At 44.6% G+C, this 16,001-nt stretch overlaps 1 protein-coding gene across 1 annotated transcript in view; it reads right to left on the bottom strand.

The window, feature by feature from the left end:
• Window positions 1–16,001, bottom strand: part of E2F3 (E2F transcription factor 3) — a 793,515-nt gene that overhangs the window by 699,066 nt on the left and 78,448 nt on the right. The window contains exon 2 of the mRNA XM_044065766.1: window positions 9,641–9,752. Coding sequence (XP_043921701.1) covers window positions 9,641–9,752 — 112 coding nt within the window. The remainder of the gene's footprint in view (window positions 1–9,640; window positions 9,753–16,001) is intronic.

Here is a 16,001-nt window from a genome sequence, read left to right on the forward strand (position 1 = left end):
TGTATCATCTAAAGCATTTCATGACTCGTGAAGGAGTGTTAAAAACAGTTCACTGGATTCAAACAAACCCTGTCTTTGTGGAAAATGAGATGAGGCTCAACCACCTTAAGAACATGCAACTTCCTACTCTTCCTGTAGAGGTAAAGAGTACTCGGTAAAACAGTCTTCCATGTTAACAGCCTTAAAAATCAGCCAGATGTGCCACTTCAAATGTTGTAACTGTGAACTTCTCAAACACAAAAGATCAAGGAGGAGCAGTCAGTTTTTTTGGCAGGTCTCGTATACAAAACCCCTTTCAAAAACATTACGAGGAGTGCCCTGAAAGAGTGAGAGCCATGGACAGGCCTGCTAAAATGGCTGACACATGGACCTTGACAGAGGAGTAAAGACAGGCCATAGGAAAGTAAATCATGAATATTGTAAAATCAGAGTAACACTAGCCCTGAATGAGTGCTGGTTAGGTCATTAGCACCAACTAGAAAAAAAAATCTATTCAAAAACAATGTGTAAAAAGGGTCATCTCCATTAGCACCTGCTGCACATCCTCCACAAACAGATGGCTAAAAGGTATTGCTACCCCATCATCCAGGCAGTCAGTTGAAGTTGCTTGTGGTTGTTATGTATCAAACATCCTGTTCTTGTGAACACATCCAGTTTGTGATGAAGCTTGTGATAATTACCCTCAGCCAGTCTCCCAGGATGGGAGAACCACTGCTGCTTGAACCAGAAGGGAATTACAATTTTCAATCTTTGGGGATTCCTTCTGAAAAGGAAGAACATTTCTATCCAAGGAAATGAAAAGGTTAGTCTTCCCGGCCTTTTTGCAAGGACTCCTGGAGCAGAATCTTGCCAGCAGATTGCTTAAAGAATTCAAAGAAGTCTACTTGAACTCTAAAAAAGAATCAAATCTTGGAAGATCCCCTGATCTAGCCTTTATACATGAGGGTCTGCCTTTGTTCTACTCAGCTTGTCTCACACATTTTGTTATGGAAGGTAAGATGCCTGTGGAGAGAGATTATGTTGCACAGCTATACCGCATAACATCACTAGTCTACATAAGAGTAATATACTGGGAGGAAGAACTACTTCAATTACCCCTTGTAACTGCATGTAGTTTATGACAGGAAGGAAGAGAAGGATTTGGCCTGGCCGATGGAGGAACCCCCGGAGAGAAGGAATTACATTGCCATCTGTATCACATCTGGATCAGCTGAAAAACCCATTTGTCTGAAAAATCTGTTACCAGACTTAAGTGAAGACTGACTTTCTGGAAAGGACAAAAGACTGCTACTGTGTGTGCGCAACCCGGTCCCTTAAACAGGAATCTTTCTTACTTAACTGTCCTTTGGGGGGGGGGGGTACAGCTTTTTGGAAACCACCATGCCATTGCTTTTTAAAACGAATGTTTATCAGCAATCTGTTTGGACTGTTTTAGCATCTTCTGCAAAGTACCGACAATACAAGGCAAGTCTCCTCAAAACGGCAACAGTGGCAACAGCCTCAGAAACCGTATCAATATCAGAATGAAACGCACTTCACGCAACAAGTTGTGACCTGAGAAACAGAAGGAACTAGATTACACAAAGCAGAGTTTCTTCAAGAGGAAACTGCAGCAAAAACATTCATGCATTTATGAATAGTATAAACTTGCCTAACAATTCTAATCATCAAAGTTCAGAGGCATACACTTTGCTCCATCTAAACTTAACAGCTGAAAAGTAAACTGTGTAGCAGCAGCTGGATTAACTAAAGTACAGCGGATGGGTCAGGTCTGAGAGGATTGTATAAGAACTTGAAAAGACTGAGGAACTTGCGCTGGGGAATGGGTGAAGATTTTTGGAATTCACATTACAGCAATTCATAGCTATTTTCTAAGGGGCTGAGAAGCTTCGGTGCTCTCTCACTGATAACACTGGCACAGTCTGGAAATAGTATCAGAAAATTAATCCCCCCACAGGAATTTGTATACTGTACCTCATTAGAATCCGAATTTGATATCAGAGGAGGAAAAACCCACACCTGTCCCTTCACAGTCCACATCTTGAACCTTTTCAGAGAAAGGGAACAGCCTGAGCCTAGCCTAATAAATTACTCCTGTCTAGAGAAAAGTACAGTTTTGTACCTACCATAAATGTAGATGTTCGAGGATCCACATTGCTGCAGTCCTAACTATTGGGTAGTCCGCTGTCCAGTCGGCCCGAATACCAAAGTATATGGCTGACGTCGGTCAGGGCGCATTAGACTGACGTCAGTACGTCAGGGTACTAATGCGCATGACCGACGTCATATCCTCAGTCTTTTCTTGCCCCAGATGTCAGAAGACCCTGGAAAGCTAAGGCCAAAACCAAAAATTGCAAACATACCTGCACCAAAAATATGTACAATATATACAAAATTACCAGAATATAACCTCACCTACACAACCACCCTTAAACACAGAGGGGAAGGAGGGAGGGTAAATTGGACTGCAGCAATGTGGATCCTCGAACATCTACATTTATGGTAGGTACAAAACTGTACTATGTTCTTCATTCCACATTGCTGCAGTCCTAACTATTGGGTAGAATCCCAAAGCAGAGGTAAGGGAGGCTGGCAAATCATAAGGAAGCAGGAACTGACAACATGCCTTGCAAAATGGCTGTGGCAAAACCAGCCCTAGACTTAGAGTAGAGAGGAAGGTGATAATGCTTAGAGAAAGTATGCACTGAACTCCAAGTAGCTGCCTCCAAAATATCCTTAGTGGCCACCCCTTAGAAATGCTGTAGAAGTGGCAGTAGCCCTAGTGGAATGAGGCCTAATTCCAGCTGGAATCTCCTTGCCATGATGGGAATAACAAAATGCAATGCAAAACCCAATCCACCTAGAAATAGTTTGTTTTGACACAGGCTTGCCCTGCGAACCCAAAGCAAAAGAAACAAACAACTGCTGAGACTGCCTAAAATCCTTAGTCCTGCTCAAATAATAACGCAATTGCCTGTGTACATCTAAAGAGTGCAAAATCTTTTCCCCTTTATTTTGGGGATCTGCATAAAAGTAGGCAAATGAATAGTTTGGTTTAAAGCCACACTAGAAACCACCTTAGGCATAAAGGAAGGATTAGTACGTAATGATACCCTATCCTTATGGAAAATCAAAAAAGGCTCTACCGCCATAAGGGCCTGCAACTCAGAAACCCTTCTTGCGGAAGTAATGGCCAACAAAAAAGCAGTCTTCCATGACAAATATTTCAATTCAGCAGTAGCCGCAGGCTCAAAAGGTTGTAGAGTAAGTTTCTCCAACACAAAATTGAGATCCCAAGCAGGAGTAGGAGCTCTACGTGGGGGTCTTATATTCTTTGCCCCTCTAAGAAATTGCTTGAACAAAGGATGCGAAAACAATGGTGGGTCACAATCATAGTGAGCTGAAATTGCTGCAGCATGAATCTTAATGGAAGAGAAAGACAAACCTTTGCCCAATAACTCAGTAAGATATTGAAGAGCACACTCAAATTAGGCTCAGAAATCTCCAAATTGTTTGCTGCACTCCAAAATAAAAATCTCTTCCATTTTTCTGCGTACACTTTCCTTGTACTAGGTCTTCTGGCTTCCATAATCACATTTAAAACTTGTCGAGGAAGTTGAGACCTGCTGTCTTTCAAAACAGAATATGCCAGGCTGTTAGATGAAGAGATTGAAGCTTGACATTGAGCAGGTGACCGTCCCTCTGAGACAACAGGTGTGGAATCAAGGGTAAAGGCCATGGAGGCTTCCTTACCAGACTCCTCAGTAATGGGTACCAGTGCTGCCGAGGCCAATCTGGAGCTATTAAAATCATCCTTGGCTTGTCTTGTCTGACCTTTAGAAGCACCTTTGGGAGAAGAGGCAGAGGTGGAAAAGCATACACATGAAGATTTTTCCAACTGAAAGAAAGAGCATCCACTTTCCAAGCTGTGTAATGAAACCTCTTTGTGCAAAACTTTGGCAGCTGGTGGTTTAGTGGAGAAGCGAACAGATCTATGTCTGGAGTTCCCCATGACACTGTCAATTTTTGAAATACATGAAGATCCAGTTTCCACTCGTGGGGATCCATGATTTGTCTGCTTAACACATCTGCTAAGGAGTTCTGTGCTCCCGGCAGAAACCTTGCCTGAAGAGTTAGTTGCAAGCTGAGCGCAGTCTCCCATAAAATCATTGCTTGCCTGCACAATGGGTAAGAATGTGTTCCCCTTGTTTGTTGATGTACCACATGACAGTTGTGTTGTCTGTTAGAATCAACACCTGCCCTGGAAGAAGTAACTCCTTGAAAGCCATTAATGCAAACTGGACTGCTAACATCTCTTTCATGTTGATATGTAGATGCTGTAGTCTGGCAGGCCACTTGTCTTGTATCCACTTTCCATTTAGATGAGCTCCCCAAGCAATGTCTGAGGCATCTGTCGTTAGAATCTGACTCGCCTCTGGCCGGGTCACAGAGAGTCCCTTGTTTAGGTGACATTCCTGAGCCCACCACAGAAATTCCTTTGAATGCAAGGTATTATTTGAATGACAGTGTCCAAATCCTGGCAGTGCTGTGTCCATACATTTTTGAGATACCATTGCAGCTTCCTCATATGCAGTTTGGCATTGGGAAGCACCAGAATACAAGATGCCATGAACCCTAAGGCTTGAAGGACTGTCCTTGCAGTCAGCCCGGACTGAAGAGATAGTTGATGGAAGTAACTGCAAAGAGTCTTTTGTTTGTCCGGGGTTAAAAAGGCCATCTGGGCTGCTGTATTCAGTCTCACACCCAGAAAGCACATGTCTTGAGAGGGTACTAGACTGGATTTTATTTCGTTCACAGAATACCCTAGGCATCTTAGCACTGCTATGACATAATCCAAATGCTGTAGAAGGTCTTCTTTTTCTTGAGCTAGAATCAGGCAGTCGTCCAAGTAAGGATAGATTTGAATTCCTTTTAGCCTGAAGTAAGCTATCACTGGAGCCAGAACCTTTGTGAATACTCTGGGCGCAGTGGATAAGCCAAAGGGCAATGCAGAGAACTGATGATGAGAATTTCCAGCTCAAACGCAGATATTTCCTGCAACTTAGTCTTATAGGCACATGAAGGTAAGCTTCCTTGAGATCTAAAGTTACCATCCAGTGATCCTTGCCCAGCAGAGGTAAAAGCTGTTGTAACGTCAACATTTTGAACTTGGGAATGTCCAGATAAGTGTTGAGGATAGATAAATCCAAAATTGGCCTCCACGTGTTCCCCTTCTTCGGTACTAGGAACAGGCGAGAATAAAATCCTAGGCCCCTTTCTGGCACAGGAACTGGCTGAATGGCCCCTATGTGGAGCAACAGAGAAATTTGCTTGTGAGCCTCTTGTCTTTGTAGAGGAGGAATGTCTGGCATGCCTTTGAAAGGAGGCATGGTATGGAAATAAAACCTGTAACCGTGGTGAATGATATCCAGAACCCATCTGTCTTGGGTAATTAAATCCCAATTTTCTTTGAAAAGAGACAGCCTTCCTCCCAAAGGTGCTGCCAGGCGAGAATGTACTGGCAGCTGAAAAGGCAGGTCATTGGGTCTGCTTACGAAAGGACTGACCCCTGCCCTCACCAGAAGTCTGAGCAGGGGAACTCCTGTCCTAGGCCTAAAAGAACCTTGAGCTCTGCCCCTACCACGCCTAGACCTACCCCTAGACTGGGAATCATAAGCAGGATAAGTCCATCCCTTAGTAGGCCAATTTCTACTAAACTTGGAGGCTGCACCTGCAAAAATCCTTAACAGTTTGCATAGACTTAGCCTTGTCCTCCATTTTCTTCAAGACTGCTTCCACAGGCTAACCAAACAACACATCAGACTGCAAAGGAGCATCCAAAATCCTTGTTTTAACATGCTCAGCTAAATTCTGATCTCTCAACCAGGCATGCCTACGAAGAACAGAACCAGTGGCAGCCACCCTCGAGGAGGCCTGCACAGCATCAAAACCACATTGCAAGGAATGTTTACCCACCTGTACAGACACATGAACTAAATCCTGCAACTCTTTACACTCAATACCTTCTGCCAGAGCATCCACCTTAGATTTCAATTGTGAAAGGAGATAATTCTGATATTTTAACATGTGAAACTGACAATTCAACGCCCTCATGGCTAAAGTGGAAGAAGTATACACTTTCTTTCCCCATCTATCCAAAGCCCTTGCCTCTTTATCAGGAGGAACAGGATTTTTAACAACAGAGGCCTTCACACCTTTAGGCCCCTGAGAGACAGTTTCTGGGTCTGCCCTAGGACTCTTAAAAAGATACTTATGAGCTTCAGGCACCCTATAGTACCTATCCGGTTTAACTGGGGCAGGAGGCAAAGAATCAGGATTGAGGAAGCCTCTGCAAAACATCTTCCACCACATTCAGAACAGGAGGTATAGCTAAAGGCCTATGCTGGGGTAAAACAAGAATTCCCTAAGCCTCTTCCTGGAATCAGAGAAATCTTGACCTTCCCATTTAAAATGCTCCCTCATGGAATGCAGAGTCTCTGAAAATGAAAAATCCTCAGGAGGAGAAGCTGAAGGAGTAGAATCATCCACATCAGAATCAGAATAAGGAGGATACTCCTGCAAGTCTTCAGCCGAAGACTCAGAAGCCTCGAACATTGCTCAAAACTCTCAAACTCAGGTTCTACCCTAGGCCTCTTATCAGGAGGGGGCATAGAACCTCTAATCATAGTAATCAAATCCTCTGCCATTTTAAGCATATGTTTCTTAGGCAAAGACCCTGAAGCACTAGGAGAAACCCCCACTGAAGTTAAACTTGGCCTGCCTCTCAAAGAAGCCTTGGAAACAGAAGGGGAGGCCCTAACCACCTTAGGAAGAGAGGGAAGAACAGCCACCTGAGAAGGCCCCTCAGCCTGGCCTACTTCCTGCGAGGATACATCCTGTAACAGTAAAGTCTCTCCCTGAGACTCCAAAGAAACACCTGGCAAAACCTCCGGCTCCACTGAGCCTTCTAAAGATCCGACGTCCGGGACTGTCGGTTCTTCCACTCTAGGCTTTGCTGCTTTGTCCTTGCGCTTTTTGGCCGAAGCGCCGGAGCCTCCGACGGCATTTTATAATTACAACGCTTCCCAAAACTAACCTGGCACAGTCTAACCTTCTCTTAATAGTGCGTTTGTTAAATCTAGCACAAGAGCGCATCCAACAACGTCGTGCTCAGGCCCTAAACAAGGTATACACAAAGTATGGTAATCCCTATGAGGTATCTGTTTCCCACAAGAAATACAGTTATTCACTTTTTCTGACATCCGGTTAAATACTGAGGCAAGAAAAACCAAAATATTCCCAACGGGTACTTAGCCAACTTTGATTCGGTCTGAAACTCTGACTTCAGAAACTTTCAGAACGCCAACCTGCACTCGCAAAATTGCTTCTGCATCGGACCATGCGGCAAAAAAGACTGAGGATATGACGTCGGTCATGCGCATTAGTACCCTGACGTACTGACATCAGTCTAATGCGCCCTGACCGACGTCAGCCATATACTTTGGTATTCGGGCCGACTGGACAGCGGACTACCCAATAGTTAGGACTGCAGCAATGTGGAATGAAGAACATCTGACCCAAGAGTTTTTTTTTTTTAGATATGAAATTTGGGGCAAACAGTCCTAGTATTGCTAGCAACAGCTTCCCCAAGGATAGGGAAACATTATGGCTAAGCAACTGCATATTCTTTATCCCTTCTGCTATGACAGACATGAGTGGCTCTCCCTTACCCAGTGAAGGGACTCCCACCGCTGCAAAGGATGTGACTAACCCCTGGTCCATGGTGGCTGTACTGGCACCAGAGGAATTAGAGGGAAAACATGAGTGGTCTAAAGGAACCAGCATCGACCACTGCAGAGTCGACCACTTGCAGCACTGGCAAATTACCAGCTATGCTAGCAAAAGGCTGCCTGGTTAACTTTTTCCTTTTGTGACATGAAAAAGGGTCTGAATGAGGGATCAGTAGTTTGTCCCATGGTCAAGCTAAAAATGGCACTAGATTCCCAGGGCTATTAGCAACAGTTGTTAAACAGGAAAGTAGAATAAAGTCACTCCACAAAAACAAATAAAGTGAAGTAATTTGAAAACTTTCTCTCACCTCAAATAAGTAAAATAAGCAGGGTCTCAACAGAAAGAGTAGTTAACCTTTTAACCAGAAAAGTACACCCCAATTTAAAAGTACAGAAAATTACATGACCGTCAAAAATACGCTTCTGCAACTTTAGTATTTTTTTTCCCAAAAAAATTTAAATCTAAAAAGTAATGTAGAAGGTACCCCTGAAATCTATCCTCAAAAGCCCAGAGTACTCTTCTTGGCAGTATGAAAGCTATGAAGGGCTTGCTACCCAAACTTACTTTTTTAATCAGCTCAGCTAGAGAGGTTTGCCAGGTGGAAGGTGCCCTGAAGCTTTGGAAGCTAGTCAGCTGTTATATCCTATGCAGAATGTAACCCATGATGCTTAGGCTACTGTAGCTGTGATAAATATGAACAAGCATGTCCTCTGTAGACTAAATCCACTAAAAAGTGTAGTGTGTTGGCACAAGGAACCGAAGACACTATGCAGGACTCTGTAGGTTTTGTTTGCTACAATGGCATAAGGCAGTAACAGTCTTTCTGAAACTGGTAAGATTTGTTCTTTACCAGTCACAGACTTGCCTTCTGCACTAACAGTTAGTGCCTGCAGTACAACTATGCTCCTCCAGTCATTCTGAATGCCCAAGACATGTCCATGTAAAGCTATGGACATAGCCCCACACAAGTCATATAACATCAATCACTTGACAGAATTAATTTTCTGGACACGAATTATGTAAAACTTGCTAAAAAATTAAAATCTGGTGAAAAAATTGGGAGTGATATTGGGGAAAAACGAGCACTGTAGCTAGCAAATGCTATGGCTCATGGTTGATTTCATAGAGAAACAGCCAACAGAATAAGAGCCTTCTAGAAGGGCTGGACATTACACAAGTGCTACAAATGGCATTAGGAGCAAGATTCACAACTTAGAAAAATTTAGTGCCATGTAATCCTACTGTTGGAGATTAGCCTGTAACTAGAGGGTTGTTAAATCAAACTGTTATTTGACAGTGCCATTCCTAATCTTTTACTTGACATTTTTGCAAAGGACACCATACTTCATCACAAAAACCTCCAACACCCCACCTTTTCTCTTTTTTCTAACCTATATGCAAAATGCCTCTACATCCCATCTTGTCACTTTCATAGCTGCTGTAGTGGAAACGTCCGCACTGTCCCCTTAAAGTGCTGCTTGCAGTTGCACATTTTCCTCCTCACACCTAGTACTACACAGTAAAATGTTCCAATAATCCAGTGTTCATATATACATGTACCATCACATTACTTCAAAAGATTAGGACCCTTGGGACAAACTATTATATAGCTCATATCAACAGCAATTAACTTGCAATCTGCTCACACTCTACAATCTGCACAAGACAGACGTTTTGTGGAAAGGATGCTGCTTAACATACCAGAAAATGCATACAAACATTTTAATTTGCTGCAGATCTTCAGCATCTACTACATACAGGTCTTAAAATAAAGGCCTAAGTTTCACACAATGTCACTTCTAAAAAAAATACAGCACATTCAACAACCCCTCAGTTCCAGAATTCTTACTTTTTGGACTACTTAAGCCTCTGGCTGTGGTTCTTCGTTTGCCTTTCGGAGTGGTGGCTTCTTCAGATGGATATGGATGCAGACTTTCTTCTAACTCCAGCTTCCTCTTTGCCTGCAAAAGGTAAAAAAGGATCAAACCTTCAAAGAGCTCCTCTAGATAAAAACATTGCCAAACATAACCTTCTTGACTCATTTGCAAAACGTACACATTTTTCTTTCAGTTCCACTGAGATCTGAAAGGTTAGTATCCTGCTCCATTACATGGCCTTATGAATAAAGGATAAAAGTATCCTTCAGTTGTGTAACACATTAACAGCAGACTGCGTTATTCTGCCTAGTTTACATGAGCCTTTGAGTTAGTCTCCATCAAAAACAGAAGGTTGTGGCAGCATTACTGATGCTACGACCACCAAACTACTGCACAGGTATAAGATTACAGTGGATATATAAAAAATATACACACCCCTGTTAAAATGTCAGGTTTTTGTGATATAAAAGAGATCACAATAAATAATTTCAAAACTTTTCCCACCTTTAATGTGACCTATAACCTGCACAATTCAATTGAAAAACAAACAAATCTGCTAGGAGGAAAAATATAAAAAGTAAAAAAACTTACAATAAGCTGGTTACATAAGTGTGCACACCCTTAAATACTTTGCTGAACCATGTTTTGATTTAATTACAGCATTTAGTCTTATTGGGTAAACACCTGCCATCAATTAAAGAGACTCTGTTTAACCCCACAAAGTTCAGCTGCCCTAGTAGTATTTTCCTGGCATTTACTCAGTTGCCTGCTACAGCAAAAGCCATGGTTCTCAGAGAGCTTACTAAGCATCAATGCAATCTCATTGTTGAGAGGCATCAGTCAGAAAAGGGTACAAAAAAATTCCACAGCATTGGATATACCATGGAGCAAAGTGAAGATAGTCATCAAAAAGTGGAGAAAATATGGGACAACAGTGATGTTAAAGAACTGGACGTCCCTCCAAAATTGATGAAAAAAAACTGGTCAGGGAGGCTGCCAAGAGACCTACAGCAACACTGAAGGAGCTGCAGGAATTTCTGGCAAGTACTGGTTGTGTACTACATGCAACAAATCTCCCGTTTTCTACATCCGTCTGGACTATGGGGTAGGGCTGCAAGACTTTAAACACAGAAAGCCATCCAGGCCTGGCTAAAATTTGCAAACAATACATAAAGTCTCCCAAAAGCATGTGGGAAAATGTGTTATGGTCTGATGAGACCAAGGTTGAACTTTCTGGCCACAATTATAAAAAGTATGTGTAGCGCAAAAGCACTTCCCATCACCAAAATAACACCATCCCCACGATGAAGCATGGTGGTGGCAGTATCATGCTTTGGGGTTCCTTTTGTTCAGCTGAAACTGGGGAGCTTTAGTCAAGGTGGAGGGAATTATGAACAGTTCCAAATACCAGTCACTTTTGGCCCAAAACCTTCAGGTGTCTGCTAGAAGGCTGAAGTTGAAGACTTTCACCTTTCAACGTGACAATGACCCCAAGCAAACAATCAACACAACAAAAGAATGGCTTCACCAGAAGAAAATTAAAGATTTGGAATGGTCCAGCCAGAGTCCAGACCTAAATCCAATAGAAAATCTGTGGGGTGACCTTAAGAGAGCTGTGCACAAGAGACGCCCTTGCTATCTGACAGATTTGGAGAGCTTTTGCAAGGAAGAGTGGGCAAATCTTGATGCTTTGCCAGAGATGGCCTGCACCTGTCGCCCTTAGGATTCCGGATACTGGCTAAGGCTCTTGCCACCCCTATAGTGCCTTTTTTAGGCAAGGTTCAAATGACAAATTCACCACCGTAACAGGTACAAGCAAGCAAAATCTGAGGACAATGCTACTCAATGCTAGAAGTCTAAACCTCAAAATGCACTCACTCGAGGCACTCCTCAAAATGGAGAACATTGACATCTGTGCAGTGACAGAAACCTGGTTCAAAGCTCCAGAGAGCACCCCTGCATTACCAGGCTACAATTCATACCACACCTTTCGGCCACCTAACCCAGAACGAAGCACTAAAGGCGGAAACATGTCCATATTCATTAACGATATCCACACCTCCAGGCTAGTTGCACAGCATAATGTATCCGAGATTATCCAAGTGCAACTAACTCTGGACAAGACCGCAATCCAAATTGTAGCTTGCTACAGACACCCCACCATGCCCCAGGATTCACACTCCTCATTTCTTGATACACTGGAAAGTATTAGGGTACAACCCAACACCCTAATAATGGGCGATTTCAACTACCCCACCATTAACTGGGAAAACTACTCATGTACCAACTCTTTTGCTCAACGTTTTCTAGAATTCATAAATTGCAACGCCTTGGATCAACTTATTCACACCCCCACCAGGTGCAGCAATATCCTAGACCTGGTCATTACCAACATGGGAAACAAAGTTATGTACTCACCATAACGTTCGATGTATGTGGTCCATTTCGCCTCACATCGGCTCCGACTCGGCCAACTTACATTTCTAGCATGAAGTCTCTAATTGGCTGGGCTAACCTGGTATCCCATGTTGCATCGCTCCATAGCCCCAGATCTAGTTTGCAGCAATCCATAGTCACACCTCATACACAACCACAGTTCAGTAAGGTAGAACACTATCCAGGGTAGCAAAGAAAAAAACAACCAATACCGAAGGGTACTGAAGACCAATGTCGCCTCCAAATCCTCCAGGAGAGGGGACAGGTGGGAGGGAACTTAAGAATGTGAGGCGAGATGGACCACATACATCGAACGTTATGGTGAGTACATAACTTCTAGATGTTATGTGGTCCAATCTCGCCTACATTCTTACTCACGGGACAGCGTCCCCAGCACCTCTATCCTGGGAGGCTCAATGGAAGATGCTCCTGAGAACAGTGGAACCAAAGGAGGCCTGACCCCTAGAAGCCACGTCTAATTTGTAATGAGTAATAAAGGTGTGGGGAGAAGCCCACGTGGCCGCAGCACAAATTTCATCCAAAGATAGCCTGGAATGATAAGCTACTGAAGCGGAAACAGCCCTGGTGGAGTATGCCTCGACAGGGAACGGTAAATTTCTGCCTGCTGATGAATAGACATAGGAGATTCAATCAGAAATCCATCTAGAAAATGTAATCTTAGAAATAGGGGAACCTGTTCTATTTTCTGAAAAGGACACAAACAGTTGGTCAGACTTGCGAAGTTGTTTTGTCCTGTGTAAGTAAAAATCGAAGCTGCCTGTGTACGTCCAACTGATCAAATTTAAACTCTGCCTTGTTGGAAAATTGAGGGAAGAAAACTGGCAGCTCAGACTGATTGAGATTAACGGCAGAGGTTACTTTCGGAAGAAAGGACGGATTAGGTCTCAAGGAAACCCTGTCCTTATGAAAGATTAAATACGGGAATTTGATGGACAACGCTTGAATCTCCGACACCTGTCTGGCTGATGTGATGGCTATTAAGAATGCAGTCTTCCAAGACAGAAATTTTAATTCACAGGTGGCAGCTGGCTCGAAAGGTGATGAAGTCAGGGCCTGTAAGATGAAATTTAAATCCCATGGCATGATGGGTTCTGACACAGGAGGCCGTAGTTACAAGGTGACCCTCAAAAAGGCCTTACAGTTTATGAGCCATGAGAGAAGATTTGCAAGAGGTATGAAAATTAGAAATAGCGGCCAGCTGGGCCTTAATGGTCGCAGGAGCAGAACCCTGCTGAAAAAGTATGGATAAAAAATCTAAGACAGCAGGGATGGGGGCTGTGAAAGTATCCAGTCCCTGGGTCTGAGCCCAAATTGAAAATCTTTTCCACTTGGAGTAAATCTTCCTGGTAGAAGATTTATGAGAAGATAAAATGTGTACTACCTCAGGTGAAAAACGAAGTCTGACTAAAGATGGAAGTGGAGTAGCCAGGCTGTCAACCTGAGGGTCCACAAGGAGGGATGGGACTGTCCCAACATGCGTGTCAGTAGTCTGGTGCTGGGACCAGAGTCCAAGAACTGTCCACTGCATACGGATGAAGAAAGGAGAAACAGACTTGGCGAGGCAGTGTGGGGCAATTAGAATCATCTTGCTTCCCGAGGAAATGGCTTTCTGAATCACTCTTGGTAGCAGAGGAAACGGAGGGAAAGCATAGAGCAGACCGGGAGGCCAATCGTGGACTAGAGCATCCCTGGGTGACTCCCCCTGTGGGGGGATCAGAGTGAAGTAGTTGCTGCACTTGGCATTGGGGGGATTGGCAAAAAGATCGCAGCAAGGCTGACCCCCACCTGTTGAAAATCTGTTCCACAACTCGGCGGTTCAGGGACTACTCATAAGGCATCAGAATACATCTGCTTAGCCTGTCTGCTATCATACTGGCCTTCCCTGGAATGTGCGTTGCCTCTAGGAACCTTCGGGAAGACACTGCCCACTGCCACACTCGCATGGCCTCTCTGCATAGGGGGTAAGATCTGGTTCCCCCCTTGCTTGTTCAGGTACCACACCACGGACATGTTGTCAGAGTGAATCGCAATCGTTCCTAGGGGGAGACAGCTCTGCAGTGCTTGCAACGCCAGTAACACCGCTCTCATTTCTAGAACATTGATGTGCAGATGTACCTCGTGATCTTGCCACGTGCCAAGATAATGCTGCCCCACCCCATCTGGGAGGTGTCCATGGTCACCATGGCAAATGGTGGCATAGGAATAAACGGATACCTTTTGTTCAAGTTGGTGGAGCGTGGCCACTAACAGAGGTCCTGTTTGCACCGATCGGTAAGTAGGATCAAATGAGACAGGGGAAGTTTCTGAAAGGATCATTGGGCAGAGAGGAGCCACTGCAGAAGCCTCATGTGTAATCTGGCTAGAGGCACTAACATAATGGTGGCTGCCATGGATCCCAGGAGCTGTAGAACCCATCTGGCCTGAACCTTCTTGAGGGGTAACAACGCGCGAACCTGCCCCTGCAACACCTCTATCCTTTCTTGGGGCAGGAACGCCCGCATATGAACGGTGTCTAGCTCTGCGCCTATAAATGTGACACGCTGTGAGGGCAGCAAGGCAGACTTTTCCCAGTTCAAGGTAATTCCTAGTTGATGACAAAGGGCAATGGTCTTTTCCCTGGCCTGAATGAGAAGATGCCTGGTGGGGGCGGTGAGGAGCCAGTCATCCAGGTATGGAAACACTTTGAATCCTTGACGTCTCAGGTGAGCCGTCACCACTGCCAAACACTTGGTGAGCACCCTGGGGGCTGTGGTGAGACCAAAGGGCAGGGCACGAAACTGGAAATAACTGGCTCCCAGCTGGAAGCGCAAGTGACTCCTGGATGCCCTGTCCATTTTGATATGGTAGTAAGCATCCTTGTGGTCGATGGAACACATCCATACTTCTTTTCCCAGCAATGGAAAAATAGACTGAAGGGTGACCATTCGGAACTTGGACTTTAGAACGTAGCAATTCAGTCGGCTGAGATCCAAGATGGGTCTCGGGTCCCCTGTTTTTTTCGGCACCAAAGAGAGTCTTGAGTAAGTCCCTAATCTGATCTGGTCTGAGGGGACAGGTTGGATGACTCCTTTTTCCAGCAACTTTGAAATTTCTAGAGTTGCGTGATCTCTTTGACTGGGTGGAACATCTGGGATCCTCTTGGCTGGAGGGGGGTCTGATAACAAGGGGATGGCATAACCTCCGGTAACTATACGAAGCACCCATCGATCCTGAGTGATACTTGCCCAGGCTTCCGGGTACAACGAAATGCGGCCCCCGACTGACTCCGGAATAGCACAGTCGGGCAATACATCAGGGACGATGATAGGAAGGCCCGCAAAAGGAATCACGGTCTCCCGAATTGCGTGGGCCTCCTCTGCCCCTAGGGCTGCATCTCCCCAGAATAGCCTCCCCCTCCTCTGCCTCTAGAGGGGGACTCGCCTTGTGCGGCAGGGAAAGACTTCTGTGACTTTTTGAACCACATTTTTCCTCCCCTCTGAGCCTTGGGGTAAGGCCTAGATGGAAGGGAAAAACGGACCCCTACGGCAGACAGGGTCTTTTCCCTCTTACTCGCATCTGGTGAAGGTGTCTTTCACTTTGGTCTCAAAGAGTGAGGACCCATCAAAGGGGGCGTCAGTGAAGGAAGACTTTAAGGCCTCCGCGAAATGACACAGGCGCATCCAGGCTTGCCTCCTGAGGGCTACACCTGAGCTACCTGCCCTGTTCGCCCCTTCAGCTGCATAAGATATGAGCCTCATGGACGAGTTGACAATTGAGCCAAGAGTAGACAACTGGGCGTTAACGCCTCAGGTACGTTACCCATTAGAGCATCTCCTAACTCTTTAAGGAAATCTCTCTGGAGACTAGTAAAATGACAAAGATAATTCAGACACCAAA

The sequence above is a fragment of the Protopterus annectens genome, chromosome 3.part0 (genome assembly GCF_019279795.1).
Source record: "Protopterus annectens isolate FY-2018-M chromosome 3.part0, PAN1.0, whole genome shotgun sequence".
NCBI classification, from domain to species: Eukaryota; Metazoa; Chordata; order Ceratodontiformes; family Protopteridae; genus Protopterus; species Protopterus annectens.